This window comes from Poecilia mexicana, unplaced genomic scaffold (genome assembly GCF_051168715.1).
Source record: "Poecilia mexicana isolate PSO_F unplaced genomic scaffold, ASM5116871v1 scaffold_19, whole genome shotgun sequence".
NCBI lineage: Eukaryota > Metazoa > Chordata > Actinopteri > Cyprinodontiformes > Poeciliidae > Poecilia > Poecilia mexicana.
Genome location: NW_028263388.1, coordinates 14,138,617 through 14,163,911, shown reverse-complemented (window position 1 = coordinate 14,163,911; position 25,295 = coordinate 14,138,617). Strand labels below are relative to the sequence as shown.

At 39.5% G+C, this 25,295-nt stretch overlaps 1 protein-coding gene across 1 annotated transcript; it reads left to right on the top strand.

Moving 5' to 3' along the window:
* Window positions 1-486: 486 nt before the first annotated feature.
* Window positions 487-22,810, top strand: cdc42ep4b (CDC42 effector protein (Rho GTPase binding) 4b). Its single transcript, XM_014989862.2, has 2 exons — window positions 487-737; window positions 20,493-22,810. The coding sequence occupies exon 2, from the start codon at window positions 20,651-20,653 to the stop codon at window positions 21,614-21,616; it is 966 nt and encodes a 321-aa protein (XP_014845348.1). The 5' UTR covers window positions 487-737; window positions 20,493-20,650; the 3' UTR covers window positions 21,617-22,810.
* Window positions 22,811-25,295: the final 2,485 nt, after the last annotated feature.

Here is a 25,295-nt window from a genome sequence, read left to right as displayed (position 1 = left end):
TCAGGCAAAAAAGCAGAGTATCTTCTTCCATATGTTTGCTGTCTCTCCTTTCAGAAGACTACAAATGGGACTTGATTTTTTTTAAAATGATGACTATTTTTGCCAAACATTCTTGATAACCAGATTTGTGTATTAACCTGTACTACCAGTTGTTATTGTTCTCATATCTAAGCTGCAGAAGAAACATTTTCAATGTATGACACACCAAAGAGCCATATGACATTAGTCCATCCAGATCCAGGCTCTTTTGTACAGCGTGTAGTAGTTATTTGGTTATATGTGTTTGTGTTGTGGCATTCCTAAGATGCTAACATGATATAAATGAGAGAAGTATTATTCTCTCCCTGAGATAAGTAGACAGGCCCATTAGGAGTCCCATCACCCACCAAGTTGAAGTTGAGTCTATTGTTACGTACTGTGGCTAAATAGGACGCTGTGCCTTTAAATCTTAGCGGGGGGGTGGTGCTCTTTGAGGGGAGAGGAGGCCGCTTTGTGTGCCTCGCAGATGCGGAGTAAACGGACGTTGGAGCAAATACACGCTCACACACACACCAACACACACAGACACACACAGAGGGGACCATAACCCTGACACAACTCTGCTGTCTTTTCTCCTCTGAGGAAACTAAACGAGACTTCTGACAACTTACTGCTCGCAGTTTTTACTTCGTGTTTACGGAAAGTTGAAAGGAATACTGCCTTGAACTTTTTGTACGCCTGGAAGCTGAAGGAGAAAGGTAACTTTCCATAATGTGTAGCCCATGTTTTAGAAGCTGACTGCGCACTAACCTTTCTAATTTTGCTTTGTTTGGGGAGAGTGCTGCTTTGTAATGACTTGGTTTGTTGGCCCACTGTTGGTTTCGTGCCCTCTTTGCAAAGCTTTTCCGTGAAGTTAGGAACGTAGGTTGAACTAAAACCCAGCGGTGTGAGATCTGCATCTCATTTGAATCTCAAATGTTCCCTGTGGACAATCAGCGCCTGGCAGTCTCATCGGGATCATGTTTGTCCCATATGGAGGACCAAACAATGAGCCCTCTGGCGTCCTCTCTGTCCTTCATCACCAATCTGGCCGTTAAAATTTTGGTATCTATTGAAAAAAACGTCCTCACATTTAATTTCCCTTTTGTGGGCATTTGTTATTCATTGATTTTGCGTGAAACTTAACAAGTATTTCATTCTATGTGTGGACAGAATAGTGTACATACTTCACCCAAACAACTTTAGTTTTCGTTTCTTAGAGGTTATCTCTTCTAAAATGTCGCATAGCTTTTCTGATTAGCTTTGGCATACTGCCTCGCTTGGAAATGGACAATAAACTTTTCTAAGGTACAAGTAAACTTTTCAGCAACTTTTGGGCTCCTCCTGACCAAAGGTACCTGAGAGAACTTTAATTCACACAGGACAGATTGCCAAACACACCAGTGGTGCACTAGCTACACCCTCAGGAGGTTTTGATGTCGAAATAAGCTATTTAATCTAGAAGAGCATTAACTTTTTAATACTGCTGAAATGGTGTAGGTCAAACATTTTTTGCTCAGGTTAGTAAAATATTTGTTTATGCTAGCAATTGGTTATTTTCTGTATTTGGTGACATTATGAGTTTTAGTTTTTTTTTTTTTAAAGGGAAGTTGTTTCAAAATTGTGAAACATCTAAAGCTCATATTTTACTCGAAGCCGTTTTGCTTCAAATAAGAATAAAAGTCTGGACACTGGACAATCCCAATTTGGACATGTTTTTCTATTGCAATTCGAATTGGGATAAGGATGTTGAAATAGGCATGTGATGGACTGAGATATCGGCAAACCTTTGTAGACTAAGCAAAATATGTTGTCAATTTTTTTTAAGTTGTCTTTCGAAACAATTAGAGCATTGTACTAAGATACTCTGAAGCTTTCTGATCCAAAGTCATCAAAATTTCAGATTTCTGAAGGCATTAACTGTGAAGCAGCCTTTTTGTGGTTAGAGTAAATGGTCCATTTATTCAGCCCATGAGGTCAGTGTATTTTCCCTTGAAACAGAAAGACATTCCATCTATACATTATTGGTAAATTTGGATGTCAAGACTAAAAATATTTAAATCTTCTGGTGAAATATGGACTTTTCCTAGGCTAAAAAAAGCAAACAAAAAAACATGAGTTAATTTGTCAAATAAGTTAACCACTCACCCCCAGCCTGCTGCTGCACACCGCTGGTCAGCTGGTTGAAGGAAGGCACTAATTAGAAGTCTTTGCCATACTTGTTAAGCAGCAGGCTCAAGGCTAGCTATCTTGGCAGATAGTCCCACTAACTAAGTCTCTGAAAATGGGTTGCTACAGCTCTCCAAACTATGGAGAGCAAAAAGGTCAAATGTTGTCCATACTAAACGCCTGAACCTTAGTATGGACAATGTTGATGCGATAAACATCAAATGTATTTTTGCTCAAAATTATAAAATCAGGAGATTTTTATACCTGCCAAAAAGAAATAATGTATGCATTATAATATACATTGTAATATAATGTAAACTGGAAGTTAAGTAATTGTCAGATTTTGATCCAAGCCCAGACACACAACAAGCAGATTGAATGAATAAGTACATTAAATAATACATGTGGTGTATTTCACATTCGGAACCCTTACTTGAAGGACAAGTCCACAGGCATGTAGATAAATATGTTCTATATGACTAATAACTATCTTATTTAACAAATAGTTGGAACTGGGCCACAGACCGTGGAATTTTTGTCCCAAAAACTATTTCCAGCTCCAGGACAGGACATGATTTAATCATAGTTGGGACAGATGGATTCCCTGAGCATCAGTTTCCCCTGACTGAAAGTTACGTAACGTTATTACTCGTCGGCCGGTTTGTAAGACAGCAAAGCACTGTAAAGTCTCTGGGAGTCTACCTTTTTTGAAAACCCCTGGACCATTAGCCAGTTTCTTTGTGTTTTCTCTTTGGTCGTTTTGTCTGATGAGCTGCAAAATGTGTTTTATAGACAACACTACAGTACACATAAACTCAAAGTACCCCCTTCTATCTTGTTGTTGTTGTTAAAAGCAGTGTAGACTAACCGTAAAGTCCAGAACAACTTAACACCGCTCCGTGTCATTATTGCTGTCTTTTCACCAGTCGCTACCCCTCTCTAGTCATGGTTAAATTGTCTCCATGGGCAACTGGACATATAAACTAATGGGCCATGCACAACTCCTCTGACTTCCTCTTACATACAAATGTTTAACCACGCCTTAACAACGGCCCTCAGGGTCAGTCAGTAGTGTTCACTTTGTTTGATGAATCATTTATTATCCAGAAATAACAACTCTGTGTCATAAAAACCAGAAACCCGGGATCGTCCTTCTCGTCTCTGCGTTACTGCACACACTCCAGGCCTTTTTCAGCTACCTTACATTATGGCCTCTTTTCAGCTGGCAGGCAGATGTCTCTCCAATAAAATCTGTTGTGTCATAGGAGAGAACTGAGGGTTGATGGGGATGGGGGGGGGGAACTACGGAGCTGTGTCATCTCTGACTGTAGCTTCTTTTTGCTGCCAAGGCTGTTTGAGTTTGCTTGGGGAGGATGTTGGTGCTGTGAGCAAGTTGGCCACCTTCCCAACTCTGACTGTGCTGCACTGAGGTCACTGCAGTTTTATATTAGGAGAAGGTGTGCTGCAGTGGGGGTTGGAGACAGACAGTAACTGGGCTCATGCGAAGATTCATGGAAACCGTAACTTCGGGCAGTTTCTCATGCGCTCTGCGAAGTTGCACGCCGTGAATTTGTTTAAACGCACACTTAAATGGCTTCTTGTGGACAGTGTGTGACCAATAAAGGAAATAATCAGAGAATCATTGAGAAGTGACCGAAAGGAGCATGAACTTTACACACACAGCAGTGTCTCTTTTGTAGACTATCTGTTAAGGATCCACAGGGTTGTGGTTGATTTTATTTGTTCGTCAGCAAATAAACATTTTTAAAAGCCTGAAATGATGGTTTCCGACAGACAGCTGCAAACAGGCCTCGGCCCTCAATGATCAAAAGTGTGAAAGAAAAAGCAGTATAAACCTGAACTGATGACAGAATAAAAAAAAAATCAACTTATTTCAGGTGTTTGCTTTTCCTGGTAAATGAAAAGAAATACTACTTCTTATTGATAAGGGGCTAAATAATGGAACAGCATGTGTATCTTTTTCCTCGTACCATTTCTTGACCTAAAGAAATCTAATTGCACTAGAAATTTAAAGTACTAATTTTCATTGTATGTTTTTTTTTTGTAACTATTAAATCATTTCAAAGTTTTAGTCCCATTCTCCTTTACCTCTTTAATTTGCTAGATACAATTCATTCCATTCGTTTCAGTCTAATTTGGAAATAAGCCAGGTTGTTTCAACATGAGCTTTTCAGTTGGACAGGTAAAATGAAAAGAATCTATTTTAGTTTCAAGTGTCGTACTAATATTGTATCTATCTTATAAAATGCAGCAGAATACTTCTCACTGCATTTTAGGCGTAGGTCAGAGGAGACACAGACTTGTAACCGGTCTGCAGTCTAACTGCCTCCCAGCGGCAGGCAAACACACACAAGCGTTTGTTGCTACCTGCCACTTTTAAAACGGCATCCTAGGGACCGTTTTCAAACTAATTTTAACTACGAACTCTTTAAATGCCACCACTATCAAACTTCTTACGGTACACCAGGGAGACGTATATCCTAACAATGTTGTTTCAAGGTTATTGTTTGATAGCAGTGGTGAACCCATACATCAAACAGAGTGCTTTATCTGATGTGATTTTGGTGGGCTAACAATGTGGGAAATAGGGTGGTTGTGCTCTGTGTTTTTCCAAATGTGCTCTCCCGTTTTACATCATCGTCAGCCACCTGTGTTTCCTCTCAGCCTTTTTCTGAGGTAAATTTCTACCCAGCTAGTCAATCTGTACTCTGGCATATACAGAAGAGTAATAATTGCCTCAGAAAAACCAACTTGGTTCCCGGAAAGAGTCCCAGTAGGACTTGAAACTGTGAAAAAGATGTTTCAAAACTTTCTAAAACCCTTTGTGACAGCGGTTCTGCCCAGGCATAGATTATAGTATGATTTAGAAAAGTTGTGAGCTCTCATTTTCCATCTGTTACAGGATTCAGATCACCAACTAAAACAAAAGCTTCTTAGGATGTCTGAATTATCTCTGAATAGACAATGTCTTCATGTGTGAGTGACTTAGGGAAAAAATAATTCTGAATCCAGAAGTCCCCCAGTCAGTGACTATAAAAGAGGAAGCAACTGCCATTGATTAATCTGGAAGTTCCCTAAACACATATGTTTCTCTTGGTAACCCTCACAAGTCATTGCCTTGTAGTGTCTCGCTCGCGTTATTATGTTGGTTGTTGCTGCCTAAACTCGCTTTGCCTGGACACGCTAAAGAGCAACCTGAGCCATTTCTTGGAGTTTCTTCATACTGTCATTACACATAATTACTTTAAATCTGTTCTCAAGGGTCAAGTTCATTTTTCCTTTCCGTAAGAACCTAACTTGACATCCAATCCTCTAATCTTTGCCTGTTTTGGTTGCTATCATTTGCATCTCTGCTGTGTAGAAGACAGAAGACAGTAACCTGTTAAACAGGAATGCTATAATGCTAAACAACAAGGCTGTTTGTACCAGCTCCTCCTTCACAGTGGTGTGTACATAGAAGTACCTGATTGAATTGTACAATTATATGCGAAGTTTGCGTCACTTTCTTCAGTCACCATCGCTTCCAGTGTTTTGGCATGCGGTTGAACCGGTTCGGATGGTCGCCTAGTCTGATGTAAAAGGCTGTTCCAGCACAAGCTGCTTTGAAATCTGTACTGATGACAACAGTGCCAATCGTCTGGAGACACACCTCTCTGCATTTCATTTGCTGAAAGCCCTTCTTAGTATTGCAAAATCACAGAAACGTACTTTTAAACACCTATTTTATTCTGGTATTTTGACTTTGTAAGAAGCATTCAGTCATGTGGTAATGGCATGGAGGGAAGGAAAAATGTCAGTGGGTTGGGGCTCATTCTTTAACATTTTGCAGTTAAGTGTTACTCACCAAGTCCTTTTGAGGAGAAACAATTTAACAAACCTCCCACTGCTACATCCCATAATATCTGGAGTTTCCAAGAGACTTTTACATTATTTTTGCTCTAACTCAAGGATAGATTTTTTTTTTTTTTCAAAGTCTCAAAAGTGTTTTGAGAAGTTGAAAGAAAACATCTTCAATTGCATTTTTATTCTCAGATCTAGCCTTTATAGCACTACATTTTTTTTTTTTGCGAGACATTGCCGTAGCTACAAAACATACTAAAAACTCTCAAAGGAGACTTTTTTCTTTTTCTAAATTGTGAGATTTCTATGTAAAGCATCTTATCAGATGCTTAAAAAGCTGAGCAATTTATCATCTTTAAAAAATCAGTTAGAAAAGATAAGTGCTGGATTTGTTGCTGCAGAGGTCAGAAAGAAAGCCTAAAAGTCAAAGTACTGACATCAGCAATAATCTTTAATAATGCTGATCTCGTTTTATGCCACCATTATACACCTGTAGTAAGTTCCTTAATCCACTCAGTCATATAGACATCTCCTCCTGGCTGGATGACTTGACTGTGCAGCATGTTTACAGGTGGATTAGAAGAGCCTCAAAGTCTGAGAACTTTAAGTCAAAAAAGCAACAAACAGAATAAATCTTATTTTGACAGGATTTACACTAAATTTACTTGGGAACACTTTGAATTCTAAGACCGATGTGGATCAAAAACGTGATTTTTCAGACTTTGCTGTTTTGTTGAAACATGGTTGTCCAGAAGCAAATAATCTTAAATAACTGAATATGTAGGAGCTGAATTTTATTTTCAAAAATATTGTTACATTACACTATACTTAAGAACCTCAGTATTCTCAGAGGTGAGGGACCATGACTGTCTGCGTATAGCTAAAATCCCCAAATACGTGAGACCCCATCTAACGCTTAGAACTGCCTGCTTTCATAGATCAAACACCAACTTTGATATGCATTAATACACACAGTTTCTGCCACAACCTCAGAAAGTAACACATAGCATCTTCCTCTGATCTTGGGGTTACAGCCAATGAGCTTCAGAGAAAATTAATGCTACTCTTTGGTTTGGCTGCTTTATTATCTTTGAAATGTTTTATATGCTCCATGGAAAATCTCAACCAATAGGCTGATTTTCCACGAATAATTTGAAGTTCCGTCATTTTATTAAATTTGAAGTAAATGCCTAAAGAAAAAATGTCTCTGGGGTATTTCTTATTTAAAGCAACTCAATCCTTCAAGTATAAATGATATGCTATTTAAAAAAAAAACATGGAGGCAAAATAAGTGCATTTTCAACATTGACCAAAATAAATTGGGATTATACGTTTTCTTCATGATGGGTTAGTCTCTTGCTCTGACACTTATTTAGCATCTCATTAAAAGGACTTTAAGCTGTAGGAACAGCATGACCAAAGTTTTTAGCCGTTTTAAAAACAATACCTGTTGGTACATCTTGATCCCAGTAACCAGTCCCCGCCTTTTCCCCCAATGGACCTACGTTGTTTATGGACATCATGTGAACAAAAAAAAAAACCTCAGTGGTTATTTTCTCAAAGACAAAGGAGGACTGTTTGTGTAACTGTGATAATCTTTGAGCCAGCTCAGTGACAAAATCATACCAGAAGTTTGTTCTGGAGGTACAATAGTATCAGTTTTAAGAGGTACTATTATATTACAGTTTCATAATCCTGTGAGAAACATTGAGTCTATATGAGTAAAGGCTCACACATCTTCCTTCCTGAGCCTCTGGAGGATATATTCAGGTCATCAGCGCTGCTCTGTGAATGGACTGCGGTGAAATCACAATACCTTAACAGATAAAGATCGCCTTTGTTGTTCTGCTTTAATGACTGTGAATCAAGGGGCGTCACCTTTTACCCTCATCCTTCATGAATGTGTGTGCATGTGCATTATCCTGTTCACATGTGCGTGTTGGGTGTGTCAGAAGGGTTTGTTCTTTTTTTTCTTTTCTTCGTTCTTGTTCCTTGTGACATAGTTGTGATTTTTGTTAAGAGTTTTTTTTTTTTTTTTTTTTTTTACTGGAACTACAAGGGCGTGTATCTCCACTTATCTGTGCCAACCTTTGAACATGTTCATGGCAGTGCAAGTGATTGTTGATGGACTTTAAACACTCATCTCAGCCAGTGAATTTAGTCTGCTAGATTAATTACAACGAATGCTCACAGCTTTCTGGAAAATAAAAGTTGGATCAAAGTGGTATCTCAAATATCTTTAATACAAGAAAAAAAAATGGTTTTATTATAAGCTGTAACTAATGAGACATCAGAGAGCTGCTGAACGTAATCAAGTTGGGATTCAGGGGAAAGCTTAGGATTTGGAAATTTTCTCTTACGGCCAACAAATACTGAAGTTTTAAAGAAGGGTTTAATTACACTGCAAGTAAAACGCGAGGTGATTTATTTATTTTTTCTTAAAAGCTTTATTTTTGTGTGACTCTTAAACGGTGGGGGGGTGAGGGGGAGGTTGTGTATTTTCCAGGCACATGGTGCCATTTTATAGCTCAATTGAGTAACTGTTATAGTTTCAATCAAACGTGGCTTAAAAGCAATTTGACTTTAAAGTTTAACACCTTAAAATTGGTCCCTTGCTCCGCTAATCATACAGACAGTCGCACAGTTCCGTCAGGTGTTTGCTAATTGCTGCTGCCGCTAGTCAGGTGGAAGCAGTATGGAGACTGCAGCTCTGAGGAGGAGCTTTGTGAAAATATTTGGCGCTTTGTGGGAGCAAGTGTTTAGGCATCCCTGAATAACTTTGCCAAGGGAGATTCAAGGATTTCTCAAACACGCATGGATGTTGAACCTGGAATGTTCAAGGCGACATTCCAGGTATGCTTTTTAATGAGGAAATAACATTATAACATGATGTCAAGATCAAAATTTTTTTAATGTTACATCGTTTCCTCCCTTTAGCAGCTGGGTTTCCCAAAGGAGTGACTTGCTGTGTCACATGTACACACATACAGACCACAATGATCTGCACATTGTTTATGCACTTCCTTCTTTGAAAATAGCGCAGAGGTCAGGGATGAAGTGCTGAAACTCATAAATACAGATATGGTTGGATCTAGCTATCTGTCTGTCTCCAAAAATATTTGAATTATTGGCAAGATTCTTGCTGAACTATAAAATGTGGCAAAATTAGGGTAATTTATTTATTTATTTTACCAAAGTTTTTAGCAAAAACTACCCCTTGTTTTTCATCTCCTCGCCACGTTAAATGGCCTGCTAGATTTTACTCTGCCACCAAATGAACTTAGTCCAGACAAAATGTAGCATCTTTTTCAAAACATGCATCATTCCTAAGGAAGATGCTTTTCTGCCATTTCAAGTCATTTCATAAATGTGTTTATATGAAGCCACATTGGCGTCTCTCCTCTAGGAGACTAAATGCAAGCTCATGAAGGTTAATCACTTTATTCTCTTTTAATTAAAATAATCCACAATTAATTATCAAAAGGTTTAGTGATGAATGTTTATTGTGTCATAATTCTGAGCGAAACTGCCTTTTATCCTGGGAAATAAGATGGGTTTGTGAAAATCCTTGAATGTGCAAAGCACATCAGCAGACTGTGTTTAGTTAAAAAAAAAAAAAAACATATTTTCTAAGAGCGGCATGGTGGCGTTTATTGCACTGGTGCCATCCATTAAAAAAGCTCCTCATGTTTTTCTGCATGGAGTTTGGAGAATTGCCACTTTCAGGCTTGTTTTTTACTCGGAGTACTCTGACTTCCTCCCAGAGTTTGAAAATATGCATGTTAAATTAATTGGTCTCTAACATGCCCAGAACTGAATGTTTGTGCAAATGACCTCTTTTGATTGGTTGATGCTTCCTGGTTGATATGGTCTTGGGAGATGTTCCTCACTGTGCAAGGTGCAGTTTTTCTGTGTCCCTCATCTGAGGTGTGTGTTTAAGCCTTTAGTAAACTAAGTTTCTTTTGAATGTGCACACTTTGTAAATCTGAAGTGAGATCCCTCCGGATGTCCCAAAGTTATGAGAGGCCAGCCCTACTTGGTTATGAAGGTGTGGGCCTGTGGGCAGACACATCTACCGTTAAAACCGAAGGCGTGAGGTGGCGAAACCACAGAGCAGGAACCCATGTAGTTCAGATTCGAAAAAATAAAATAAAATAAAAGTCTCGGTTCATTCAAGTGCTGTGGCTAATCTGACTCTTGATAATCTGTGCTATTGGTTGTGTTATGAACATTGAAGTATTTTAAAATGTCTGGTGGTTTACCACATATGATTAGAAATAAAAGAAAAGCAAACTAATGTCAGCTCTGCGGGAGAATTTTTCATTTTTATTCATAGAAATTAAAGACGCCACGGCTTCAGGAAATAAGTTCAAAGAGCCATCTGGTTTGTTATCTGAGCACTGCTAAGACGCCAGCTTTCATGGTCCTTTGGGGATGCATGACTCTGCATGGCATTATTGTCTTGCACATCTGCAAGGGCACTAATAGTGCTCACTTATGTGTAAATGGGTTTGAAGCGACATATGGTCAATCAAGATAATATTTTGGTCAAACCAAACCTCTTTCTGCAGGACTTCAAGTGCTCTCGGTTAAATTGGCCTTCATGTAGCCCAGCCCTGCCACTAATTAAAAAACGTTTGAATTATAAATAATTAAAGCCAGTTATGAAACAGGCCAGAACACTCTTAAGCTAGAGGGGGAAATCCTTTACTGGGCAGAAATAGAAAACAAACTTTTAAGACTTAAATAAATGAAAGATTCCTGGAGCTGTTTGAAAGCACAGCATTTTTCTCTAAAGTCCTTTTTTGAGTGTTTAATAAATTAGCCCTTTTTTTTATTAGGTTTAAAAAGTCAGAGGTTCATACAGGGATGTGTTTTATTGTTTTTTTATTTTTTTATTTTTCCTCACTGAAATGGTTAAATCACCACTTGTAGAGATTATTTTGGCTTTTAATGAACCTAACTGCAGTGTTCATTTGTAGCTCATTAAATTATTACACCGATCAGCCGCTTCCCACTGAGCCGAGCATCTGAGATGAGATTTCCCTTTGGTTGCTTAGAAGAACATTCATTAAGATTGGCATTCAGAACAACTTAAATACATGCTTGCTCACAGCATGCGAGTCCACAGGACTACGCGCGATGTAAATAAAGGATGTAACATTGCAATTATACTGACAATTTGCTTTTCAGAATTAGAGGAGGTGTTTAGACCTTCATCTTTAGGCTGGGGACTTGTCAGATGTGGCCATCTTTGTAAACTTTAATGTTCTCTGTTGGAGTGCTGGTTAGGGCTGCACAAGATTAGGTGCTATTCAGCAATTGTGGCATTATTGTTGAGTATTGCCATGGTGATATTAATTAACTTGCAAAATCCCCTCTCTTGCAAGGCTATCATGATGACGACCCTGACCAGAGGCCTCATGGTCACTGAAATCTATCTAATGTGCTGACAAACAAAAAACAATACAAGTCCATCAAACTGACCAAATATCTTGTCACCAGAGTTCAAATACACAGCACAATCTGAATCCAGAAGTTTTGTTCTGACCATGACTCACTTCATAACTGCCTCGTTAGAGGCATTCTGTACCCTCGTGGACAAACCATTCCTAAGAGTAATTTCCCTTAATTTGCTGATAGTTCACTGTAAGATAATTATATCTGACGTCACTGAACAGTATCTGCCAGAGGTCACTTAGTAAAAAAACAACAAATAGTTTAACATTCTTCATTTTACGGAAATTTAAATTGCTTTACAACAGTATGAGTACATTAATGTGAAACGTTTTATTCGCAGGATCACAATCCAAGTAGGAAGGGATTAAATTGCAACGTGTGGGGAACAAAACAGAGGTGCAAACCATCTCAGAGTCTTTCTATTGTCCCTGATTGGTTGGCTGAGGTGTTGATGTCATTGTTTCTAACCCCAAGGATTGACATTGAAATGAAACCCGAAGTTGTAAACAAGATACACTTTCAGATTCCCATGTGTAATTCAAAGCATAATCAATATAACTTTTTCCCTAAATGATGTGACGTGAATTTTCTCTCTGTTCGTTGTAAAATAATATTATGTTGACTGTGAAGAGAATTTTAGCATTTTTGTGTATTAGTCATAAACTGGCTGACTATTCAGAAGTTTATAAACTGAGACGCAGTGGTTTTAGTGGATGGGTGCGTAATGGATTGTTTAATGGGACAAAATGGAAGTGGGGAGAAAGGAAACAAGGGTAGGGTTAGGTACCATACAGGGCTATGAATTGGTAAAGGGGGAATTTGACTCCCTTTTACCAGAGCCTCTTTATTGTCAGTGACTGTTTGTTGGTTTCCGTCTGTGTCATTAAAGTTAACACCAGGGAGGTTTATTAACACAGGATTTTGGTCGAGCCTTTCTGCTTGAGGCCTTTTATAGCTGTGGTTGTGTGTTTTAACTTCAGTGGGAAGGCTGCTGATAAAAAAAGGCTAGAAGCCGTTGAGAGGTTGACCCAGTCACTTATCATCCAGTCGCACTGAAAGGCCTCCTGCAGATCTTCGCCAGACTTGCTGTGTGTGCTCTTCTTTTCCATTCTTCTCATCACTTATCTTTTGGGTCATATTTTATCTTTTGTAAAGTCCCTTTCTTGGTGACTTTTGTCTCCGGGGAAACAGTAGCCATTGTTGTAGCTAAATTCAAATCTACAAACTGTACTACAGCACAAGCCAACTGTGACTCTGGCATTCTTGCTTCGACAATGCGTTATGTAATTTGTCTCTTTCAAACTACAATCCTCTGCAGAAATTCAGCTTTGTTGCATTGTCCAACAGCTATTGGACGATTTATTTAACCACTTGGCTCTTATCCTGGCTCCTGGTACCAAGCGTGAAACTGGTCGGATTGTCCTCGACTGAGTGGAAGGATTTTGATGATTACACAAGTACACTCCTGTGCACACACAGAGTTTAGCACAATCCATCCACTGTAGCTGTAATGAGGGTTGGATATATTTCATGTGGGACCCAGTGAAAGAACGTCTGTCAGTGTGCTGGCTTTATTTAGTGAATCTTGCCTCTCTTTGCTGCCCTGTTGCGTACTTTCAGTGCTTCCATCTGTGCCAGAAAAATCCCAAATACTGGCCCACAAGTAAAAAAGCCTCTCAGCCCTCTAATCCTTATTTGGGATTTTTTTTTACCCATAGATACTTTCTTAGATGTGTTGTGGGAAAACAGCGATAGAAACTTTATCCGTTTGTTTTTTGGAGCCGAAAATCCTCTGCGTCTCCAGCACGGTGTGGTAGCCCACCCAGTGCTCTGTCCAGCCACGCAGGAGTAACGGCTTCATAAAAGGTCAGCTTGGCTGGCAACACAGAGGAAGTGTTCAGAGGGTTGTCCTTTAGCCCTGAATATAAAATTTTGAAAGACTAAAACAACAATATCACTGGCAAACACCAAAATGGATTGAAGGATTGCAGTTAGGATTGTTTGGGTTTTTGTTTGTGTTAAAATTAGGAGAGGTGGGCCATTTACTCCACGTGTTAAGAGCCCAGGCCCTGTTAAAAATAACACTGCTAATCCGTTTGTGGTTCTGTTTCTTTGTCTGGGTGGCAATGGTGCGCTAATCCACTGCACACTAACACACCAATCAAACACTCGCAACCTTGCCTGTAATGTTTTAAAGCAGTTAAAGTCTCTACTATGAAATGTTGGAATCCGCCGCTGTTTAACTGAAACCATTTAAATGTCAGATGGAGGACGAACTAGCTCGCTGCCGTAGGTGTTATTCTACTGGCCTTTCGACCTCTGATTGTTGTGATATTTGCTAGAATTGATGTCTTGAGCAGATTTTATCACCTGCTTCAAACACTTTTGTCTAGAATAGTGTGCATTACAGTAATTTAATGTTTTCCTTATCCGGTGAGGTTTAGTTAAACCTCGCCTGCCCTTCTTAAGTTTGCTTAAAAGTAGAATTATTTCTGGGATTTCTTAAGCAATAAAAGTTGCATGTTTGTGCTGATTGTGATTTTCATTTGTCCATTTTAAATGACTGAGATATTACTTAAAGTACATGTTGTTCTCTTTTAAGATTTTTCTTTCTAAAGACAGCTTGACATCGTTTGCTTAATTAATGTATTTATTTTTTGACATTTTCCTAAAAAAAAAAAAAAAAAGCATCTTTGTTGTATTTCTAATCACTTAAAGTTCCCAGCCAACTGATCTCTGATCTGTTCTAGCAGGACTGCAAATTGGAATTATAAGCATCATTTGGAACAGGAATTATTTTTATCTGGTGATAAAGATTAAAATAACTTAACTTTGCTCTTCTGTGCCTTCCTGTGTGGAAAGTCTTGCTCTTTCATTTGGTTGTAGTCTGAATAAACCACAGGAATTGCTGGATTTGTTGTAGAAATTACATTCCTTTTGAATGACACTGTACATCGCTGTCTATACTCTGATTTTATATTTAAAGTGTCCTATAAAGTGCTGTTGCCAAGTTGCTATTAACCTTCTAGCATTCATGGATTGTTGGATTGGATTTTTGAGTTTGCAAACGACTCATCCGGACCTTTGAAGCTAACAGTTTTTGACTAAGGTCCCTTAATCAAAGCTGATTTTTCTGTCAATCTCTAATAAAGTTGAGTAAGTTTTGTGCTAGTTCCGGCTGCTTGCTCTGTGAACATCAGTAATTGTTTATAGGTTCAGCTGCTAGCCAGCAGAGAGGCAGAGTGTCTGCAGTGATTATCTGGGAAAGAGAGTGACTATATGCTTACCAATAGTTTTGCATGGATATTATGTTTGGACAAATAAATTTAAATGTTAAACTACACAGAGTAGTTTAACACTGTTTAACAATTTCCTACTGCTGCAGTAGGAAATTGGAAAAAGTACACAGCATCTGATTTTAGAAATTTGATGATGCACCCTTTGTTCTCCTGCCAGCGGACCTTTTGTAATTTGGAACCTAGGTTCTCTATTTGTTTCAACTCTATTTCCAGTTTCGTTTAGTTCTAAGACGTAACTTTGATTCTAGGGAAGGATGAAATAAAAGAGCATAGTAAAGGGTTATACCTGAGTGTTTGTTACGTGACAAGTGCTGCCATTTTCTGAACATTGTCACCTGTTTCGGCTCGAGATAGCTCTGCCATTTGTCATACAGGGTTTGCCTTCCAGTGAAGAAATGGAGCTAATCAGGCAGAACTGGTTTCCTCACCTGAGTTGTAGGCAAGGAACAAGAATAGCTTGCCATAGACATTTTCAGTAACAAATCAGCAGAATATTTTCCAGCATATCAAGCAAGTCAAATGAGTCATTTGAACTTCAGTTACAAAAATGAAATATTGTTTCACTATTTTCTGGTGTAACAGAAAATATTTTTTGTATTCTTAGAAAGCGTGATTGAAGGTGGAAAGGTGGTGATTTAACTGCAAAAATGTGCCCAAGAACATGAAGCTCTGGTTTAAGCGCTCCCCTGCATGTAGATTGCAATTTTGTATATCTTAACAGATGTTTTTTGTCTTCTCTGCAATTATTTATGTGGGATTAAACTTTGTTAAGTGTCCCAGTACTTGTGATGCTTCCAGGACCTGCCCCAACCCCCACGTGGGAATCCAATATTTGGGTTAAAGGTCAGGGGCCCAACAAAGCTGCTGCAAAAGAAATTTACTGATGCTCTTTGTTGGAGTTACAAAGTTCACATTGTTATGCACTGCTCCTGATTAATCGATTAGGAGTGTCATTTCTAGCTTTGGTCAGCAGGTCTGACCATTTGCATATCATTGCACCAAACAATGAGACGGAGGGATGAGAGACCAGGAAGTTGAATCAGTTGGAGTTTTGATGTTTATAATTTTTAAAATATGTTAATTTAAAAAAAAAGCATATCTCACTTTCCATGCTTTGAAACATTTCTGGGATTTTATTATTTTTAATAAAAAAGGGTAGCAAATTCTGGCTCTGTCGAAATGTTCTTCTTGATGTTAAAACAGTTACTGTTTTTAAGTTTGGGCCAATGTAGACAACCAGACAGGAGAAAAGTAACTTCCTCCTGAAAGACAGTAGTTATCTCAGACATCTGTTCTTAGTTATACTAAATAACTGTAACGAGTCACAGACTGCAAACGTACATTACAGCAAAAGAGCCAAATTGATCAGCACCAGCCAGAAAATGGCAAGTCTCAGTGCTGTTATGTAACTTTTTATTTTTTTTTGTTTTCCCGACTCCCTGTAGCTTTTTCCTGAGAGCTTCCTCCTCCTAAATAAAATATTACTTTTCGCTCTCTGTTAAAAATGTAAGATGCAGTCAGTTTATGCCTCCTGGTTTCATGTGACTCGACGTTGCTGTGATTGGGCTGAGCAGCTAAAGGAGAGAAAGTGGTGTGGGGATGGCTCAGTGTTGTGTCTGTGATCAGTGGGATTACAAGTGCGAGCCTGAACGCTGTCGAGCGTGTTGGTTGTTGTGATGTCATTCTACCCACATCAGAGGCTGCTGGCAACATAAGATGCTCTTAATCATTTATGGCCCTGTCACCACTTGTCTCAGTTGGAGCCTGAGTCACACGGAGCAGTGAGTGCACTGTTATATAAAGGCTTTGTCACCAAGCGGCACGTTAACTGGGGCAGTCGTTTGCAGATAAAGTGTACGGTTTTTATCGCGTCTTCTGAAATATTTTCCCTTTACATAAACATGTCAGACTAATACAGTACGGTCCGCTTTGTGAATCTGCAGCAGCAACGCTTCACTTACAGTCGCGAGGAATAAAAGCCTGTAGAAGTCAAACTGGAATCTCTGGTTTAGGTGAGCTATTTCTGAGACGTTTGTTTTTCTTTCTGTTTGGATTTGCGGGCCCACATGCAATGGAAAGCGAGTGAAGCTCGGAACATTTTCATTTTCAATATCTTTGAGAAAATATGCACTCATGCTGACAACGGGCAGAAGTTGGAAGAAAAACTAAAAGTTTGTGACTGTGCAAGTCCACAATAGATTAGGCCTGTAGGATTGACTCAGCCTATCCTTAACGCCCATTTCTTTAGATGCCGAGATATTGAAGCTCTCTGACAGCAGTGAATAAACTGTGTAGTGATAAAGAGACTACAATTACAGGTTGGTTGTAATCAAAACTGCCAGGGAAGAAGGAAGACGAAGGGAAGCTGGGTGGAATTAAATCGAGGTTGATGGATACATAGATAAAGTGTCCAGGTAGCACCTAAGAATAACAAAATACTTTGGACTGCTGTGAATTTTCACCTTCTCGTCAGACACAGACCTTTAAACATAGAGCCGATGGAGCCAATGTTTGATTAATGCATTCTTTGAATTCCTTCCACTTCACCACTACGCACTTCTTTGTTTCAGTCCACCATATTAAAATGGATTGCATTCAACAAAGTGCTGAAATCTGAGAGGGACGCGAACACTATTGCAAGACACCATTTAAAACTTCATCATCCCGTCAAACTCTCTCATACAAATCGCTCCCAAGTTTAAGCAGCCAGTGTCTTTGTACAACAGATTTGATTGTTGCACATCAAATCACGATTGCGATCGCAGTATCAACGTGTGCAGCTTACATTGCACATGCAAGTTGCACACATAACTTATGCTGGATGAAACACTACGTTGGCAGTTACATTTAAGTTGCATTCATAAGTGCTCTGCACTTGATGCCTCAGCTCAATGTAGATTTTGGAGGCCGACTTTCTTAGCCTCTCAAAAAGGACGAATAACAGTTGAAAACACAGAAGACGAGTGAGGAAAAAATTTGTTCATCACAAACAGCATTGGCCTTGCAATATTTAACAGAAATATCACAATTGCATTTTTTCCATATTGTGCAGCCCTAATTGTAGTGGTGACTCATTTTCTAAAACAAATTAATAGCCCCAAGTCCCCATTCATACAAAAGGGCTGTTTAAAGCTTGTTTAAATGTTATTTTGAAATAAAAAATAAGCCATGACCTGCCATTACCTTAAATTACCCTTTTTCTTTTATAGTTTACTGAAAGGCTAAGATTGAACATGACTGTAGGCTATACTTCGTCTTTTTGTCCGGGCTACAATAGCGGGGTCACATAACCAAGGGGGGCGGGGAGGTTTAAAGCACAAACATCAAGAATCTCCCAAAGGCAATAAAGCTGGCCATTTCCTGTTATGACCCCAAGATGTTCGCTTTGGGTCTTTTTGATATTTGAGAACCCGCTGACATTTTTTTATTTTTATTTTTTTTTTATGTGGAGATTGAATATCTCCTTGTTACGCATCACTTCAAAAGCATTCCTCTTCTGTGGAGATCGTCTCATCGCCCTGCATAAGGCCACCAGGAAGGGTTAATCCATCAAAATGAGCTGATCTCTCCATGCAGGGGATGAAATCTTTTTCTCTTGCCGTCTCCGGCCGGCTTAGAGACAGGAAGTCCGATTGGTGGCCTCCACACTGCTCCGATGTTGCCATAGAGAAATACAAATCTCTGCGCAGTGGCGAGGAACATAATGCTGGATGAGTTGTCCTCGGCGGTCTGATAAGCATTCAGAAGCCACTAGTTGAACATCTACTAATTAGCTAGCATAGAACGCATGAACCTTTCAAAGGTTTAACACCGACGTATCATACCTTCTTAATGTAACTGCAGGGCCACGGTTCAGAGTGTTTGGCGTGCTTTCAGCTTTAAAGTATAAGCTTACAAGCTTTGCATCCAGTTATCTAAACAGCTTTCCTAACAATAAGCTCATTTCAGTTCTCTTATGGGGTGGCGCAAGCTTGAACTCGAATAACTTTCACAATCAAAGTGGAGAGAAAAGATTTTCATTTGCTCTTTGTTCAGCCTCTGTGAGGGCAGTGCGTCTTCCCCATTAGTGCTAGAACTACAGACATACTGAATGAAGTCGTTGATAAAAACCACAGGTCTTTTCTCAGAGGAGCAAAAAAAAAAAAAAAAAAAACCATAGAGGGACTCACTTCTGTCATTTATCAAACTCGGCTCTGTTCCATCTGGTGTTAGTTGCATTTCCAGTTGAATGGGTTCTTGTCAGAAATGCAAATGATGTTCTTTAGGAATATTGTTCAGTAAAGCAGCTATTCATTCATGGGAGCAATTCAAAAGCAAGCTCAGAGTGTGGGCTTCAGCCTCAGTTTGAAAACACTGTAAATGATGGTTCATGCTGTCTGGTTTGAACAATTGACACCCTTGTTACAGAGATCCATGGAGTTTGTGGACTTGTGACTCACACATTAAGTGGGTTGCCGAGACCCGATTTTCCCAACGCCCGAGCCAAAGTTGAATTTGAGTTCCGCTCTGTTTAAATCATATCAGTGATAGTAAAAAAAAAAATCAAGAGAATATATTTAACACCTTTGTTGTCATAGCTACTAGACACATTTCATTTCTTTTGAGATTAAAATTAAGCTAATCAGAAACAACTGAAGTTGAAGGATGTCATAATTTGTAATTTTTTTTCTGAAATGTGCTCAAGCTTACGCCTAACTTCAGCTAACATCTATTGCCTGTAGTGATGTTGACAACAAATTTAAAACCACGTGAAAAAAAATAAAATAAAGCGAAGACAAGGCAGCCAAAAATGCTGACAAAAGTTGCCAAACTTTGGCATCTGTAACATATTTTCTGCCCAAGACCCTGACTTTAGGTCAAGGCAACTTTATGTATATAGCACCTTTCAGCCAACGACAAAGTTGACGCATTTTCTTTTTTTCTGGTATGGAGGGAAGAGGATCTGTTCTAAATAGTCTGTGGTTTAAGTTGAACTTCGCCGAAGAAGTACTGCAGACCCCGTCTCCTCTTCTTTTCCCTCCTGTTCCTTTATTATTTCAAGCTTGAGTTGTTCTGGCTCCCAGTATAATGTCTCCTTCTGGTTATGTAACAGTCAGGGGCCTAAATGGGAACTAAAGCACAGCAGACACTGCAGTGGATGGAAAAACAGAAGGAGACAGTTGAGAAATAGGGCACAAAAATGTATCAAAGGAACAGAACGAATTTGAATGGAAATCCACTACAATGGTGTCCCTTTTCCCTCTCAAGTGGATTGGTGTTGGGTAAACGTGCTTGTAGTTAGACAGCCTCCTTCACCATTACATAACGCCCTTGAAGATTTTTGCATTTAAAATGTTTTCCAGTTCGAGTGAGGATTCATTTTCGGGACACAGCAGCAAACGTTTCCATTCGGTTTAGCCATCAGGAAACAAATGAGTTACGTGATAGGTTAACAAAGTTGTCTGGAGAAGTTATTAATGGGGAGTTTAACATTTTCATTTGCTTCTTAAAGGGGCTTTATCTTTAAAAATTAGTCTCTAAAAAGCTTATCACTACATGCATGACTATATTAAACTTCATAGATTTATTTTTTTATTTTTTTATTAGAGCTGACGTGTCTGTTAAAATTTCCACGTTGCCTGCCAGGTTTTTACTTGGTCTTTCTAGGAACACTTACATTGACATTTGTTTTGTTTTATTCTACAGATTCCTTCAACTGAGCTGAACTGAAGGAACAGGATGGCTTCAAACTCTAAACACCTGGAATTACACTTGCTTTGATAACCTCCCACAAATCCCAAGGAACTTTAAAAAGAATCGAAAGCCTAGTTACTGATTTGGATCACAACTGAAAGACTGCCATCATGCCTATTCTCAAGCAGCTAACGGGGAACTCCAACCAGTCGAAGAGGAGGTCAAGGGCTGACCTGACAGTTGAAATGATCAGCGCTCCTTTGGGGGACTTCCGTCACACCATGCACGTGGGTCGAGGCGGGGACGCCTTTGGAGACACTTCATTTCTCAGCTCCCGATCAGGGGAACCGCCAAGGGAGTCCAACACAAAGGAGAGCTCACCAGGTCCCAAACCAGGGCTGCTGTCCCGCACCTTCAGAAGCAGCAAGAGGTCCCAATCTGTTAACAGAGTAGACAAGTATGAGACTCCCACACTGCCTTCTGCTGCCACATCTCTGCCTTACCTGAACGCTGAGAGTTCAAACATGGGCAACCAACTGCCAAAAAGTGTCTCCTCCAGTCCTATGAAGACGCTGGTGGAAAGTAAGCCGATGAACGGAGGGGCGGCTATGGCCACAATGGACGCCGAGCTTGACGAACGAAACTTCGGTGAACTTAAAGACCTGCCTCCGTCCATGCCGAAAGGAGGTGGGATGAAAAAAGCAGAATCCGTAATGTCCTTCCACATCGACTTGGGCCCTTCAATGCTTGGGGATATCCTCAGCGTGATGGAGAAGAAAAACTGGGATGAGGACGACCTTGGCTTTGAGGAAGGCAAAGGTAGTGAGGAGCATGCATCGCCATCCCACATTCCTCACATCGACGATGACGACGCAGAGGAGTGGGCACCTTCGAGACCACCTCGCAGTAATTTCCAGCTCGAGCAAAAGGTCACGGCGGATCCCTACGATCCGGAGATCAGCGAATCAGAAAGGAACAACCACCACACGGATAGCTGCTCTGTGTCCAGCTCTGGTTCGGAAAAGCCTCAGTACAACCTCCATGACGGCAACACAAACAGTGTGAAGTACAGTTCGCCACACAGGGATGATGATTTCGACTTCATGGATCAGGAGGATGACGAGATTAGAGTCTAGATTGAGCAAGAAGTCTGTGCCAAGCAGAAGAAACCGGAACTTAAGAGACCACCATAGGAGGGGATTACAGTCAGAGTCGAGAAGGTTTTTACTCACTGTAGATCAGTCTAATGTTAGATCAGTTTTATCAACACTATAAATAAAACCCATTAAGTCTTTTTTCACTTCATAGCAAGGAGACTGACAGCTATTTTTTTTGTTTTTAATGTTTGGATTGGTTGATGCTATTTTTTTACCAGATGTCAACTCAGAGTACATTATTTTTCACAAGTTTTAAATGATAAAGGCAAAGATAAATCAGCAGGGAAAATTGCCCATTTTTAAAAGGAAGTGAAAGGTGGCGGCAAGATTAGAGAGCGGACTGTGTGGATGTGTTGTCAGCTCCAGTGAATGTGGAGGTAAAGAATAAGAGATGAAACTGATAGGTTTGTAATCCCAGCGGTTTGAAGGTGTAGACACTACAGAGATAGAGTTATTACTTTTGCTCATGTCTGAGTTTGCTTTTCTTAAATCATTTTGTGTACAGACACTATAAGGATGTCAGTTAAACATAGCTTCTTACATCTGAGGTGGGTCTATTATATTTGCCTCCTTCCTAAATTGATCTGTCAGCTGTAAAATATTTTTTAAATGGTTTTTGTAAGGGATTGATTTGAGAAGCAAATGTGAACTTCGGAGTCTTAAAGGTTTTTGATGTATTTGGTTGGGGGACTATTTTATGGTACTATACTGTGATCAATCTCAATGATGCCAAGTACTAAACTCAAGACACCGGATTTTGTGTGCTGCATCACTTCTGAAAGCAAAATGCCTTCTTGCACATCAGTTGGACTCTATCAGCACAAGGAAGACACCTCATCAATTTCTGTGCACTCTCACGAAACTGACACTCAGAATCGCTGTGCAACTTGGGGCTTCTGTAAATTTTAGAGGTTTTTGTGTATGTATTCTCTTTTCTTTTGAATATGCAGGAGTGGTGGATTTTTTTTTTTTTGAAGATGCGTGAATGTATAATTTGTCATCGTTAAAGGACGATGGTGCATTGGCTCTCAAAAGCCTACGCCCCTTTTTACAATGCCAAGTTTTTGTAATATTGATAGATGATCTCAAAACTTTTTCCACATACAATGTGGCATTTTTCCTCTGTAAAAAAAAAACAAAAACAAAAAAAACATTAAAAATTGAAATAGCCAATGGATTGACATGCTTTGCTTTATAATTTCCAACCAACTTATGGTTAAAATTCATGTATTTATCCTGTCATAAATTGCCCGATTTCCCAATATGCATGGATTTATTTGATTTCTATTTGAGCACCTTTTGATTCAATGTCTGCATTTAGTCACGGCTTTAGTTCAAACATTTTAACTGTTATAGTATTAATTTTTTTATATAAAAAAAAGTCAACTTTCTGGGAAAACATGTAATGTTCTACTTAAACAAAACTAATTGTTCGCTCAGATATATTTTCCATATTTGGAACTGATTTTTTATTTATTTTTTTAATCCGTGTAGATGAATTTATGAATGGCCAGTATTGGCCCAAAGCCTGCTAGAAAGCTAGAGATTAGGAGGGATTACATTTTTCAGCATCACAGTCTAAGCATACATCAAAAACAAAATGGTGGCTTTACAAGAAGAAAAATAACGTTTTGAAATGGTTTTGAGATCAGAATTCAATCTCCAGGAAGGCACCACCTGTGGTCAAGCGATATCACCCCAGTCTGGTGGATTTGGACAAATTGTACAACATTGAGTTGGCAAATATTTTCCAGTCAAGGTGTGTGATCTACCAAAGAAGACCGGATGTCAAAACTAAATCAAAAACTTCTTCAGCACAGTGTTAGTTTTCAGGTTGTACACATTTTTGGAACCAGGCTATTGCACCTTGTCACGCTTTTTCTCTATGATCTGTCCTCGTTTGCTGGGAGTCTGCTCTGGTTTAATCTCTATACTAACTGTACAGGGTTCCACTTTTTACTTTGATGCAGGATGAATGTTTGGCTATATGTGGAAAAAGTTTTAAGTCGTCCGTCAAGGTGAACTTGTTTTACATTCCATGTCCTGGCATGTTAATGGTGGGATAGAGGGGGCTTTTGAGAGGAGCTGAAATATTAGGAGGTCAGCGGCCGCAATTTCTACAGCCTGTGGCTTGTTTGTGGAAGCAGAAAGGGGACAAAAAAGTAAGTGCAGTGTTGAAGCACAGGTGGTTAGCTGAAAGCCTTTGGCTAGGTCTCCAAGCACTGAGAGGGAAACATATCTGCTGAACTGACCCCCACACCCAAATAGAAGACGCTGACTTTCTCTCTCGAAGTCAAATCATACGGTAGAAGTTTAACCTACAAATTACATGAGCCGGTCCGATTTGTCTGCCCTCTTTAAAAGCTGGAATTGCTCCAGCAACAGACAGGTGGACATTTTTTTTTTATCTTGAGCTTTTTATGTCTGTGTCAGGGTCTGCTGTACACTACAACCATAAATTACCAAGTCATACTTTCCTTTTTAATACACATGGGAGAAATGTGACCCTTTTTTTTTTTTTTTTTAATCTAATTCTGCGTTAGAAAACTAATTGCCACCTTTGACAAACAGGAGCTTTGAATGTTCTGATGTGGAACGGATGCAGGTGTGCGCACAGAGGATCGGGACGCTGTGCCATTCCGCCTCAAGTTGTTTCAAGAGTTGGAACAAGCGTGCTTCCAGAAGCCTCCGACGTTAAAGCTATCTGCAGGAAATTTCCAAGTGCGCTCAAAGCTCAACTTCCGCAAGGTGTTTGAATTTGATAAAGACACTAAAAGTTTTGTTCCCCACCGGATTGGCTCATAATTGGCTCCGTAAATCAAATCTGTAAGGGATGCGTTTGGTTTTGTCGGAGACGTGTCACTTAGAACGTCTCCTCCACAAAATGTGCAGTCCTCCCTCTCCCGTGTTAAGTTCCCACAGAGGTGTCACGATGCAGAGAGAACCATTTTCTTCCAAAATAATTGCTTGATTTGTCTTGTTCTCTTCAAGCTGCTGCCTTATCCTCACCGGTGTAGTTTATAAAGGTAGTTTTAGACAAACAGATGATGTTTGTGCTAGGAAGGTGACTTCAGATCCAGTTTTGGCACATTCAGTATCACGAAGCTTGTTCACGTCTTACCTGGGTCTGTCGCCGTGGTAACTAGCATGCTATGTTTCCAGATTAGAGATCAACACCGTCACAGCACCGCCTCGCAAACAATCAGCACACTGAAGAAAAATGGGAAAAGCCGGTGTTGCTTGAACAGCCTCTCCTCTTAACAGTGGAACAAAAATTTCTAATTATTTTTGATTTTGCAGATTAGTATCAATTTTGGACTATTTGCAATCTCTTTCTTATGATTAAATGTGAAATCTGTGCTTTTGTGAAATGAAGGAAAGTACTTCTCCCCATCCCCCCGATTTTTATCGTTAAGAATCCTACTTTTTATATTTAAATAGCAGCAGAAACACTCCTCCATTGTTGTTGCTGTCAAGATTTGTAATTAGTGCCATTAATAATTCCAGAGAACGATCTTTGAAATCAGCAGTGTGACCGACTGTTAGGGTAGTAACGAGGGAGCCAGAGGAATGTTGGCGGCTTTAAGGCTAAATGGAAAGTTTGCGGTTGAGATTATACTTGCAAGGTTTGAACTGTTGGTGTTATGAATAATTGCAG

Bases quoted from the DNA above. Each gene is read 5' to 3' on its own strand.
- cdc42ep4b (XM_014989862.2), top strand. From the start codon at position 20,651: ATGCCTATTCTCAAGCAGCTAACGGGGAACTCCAACCAGTCGAAGAGG.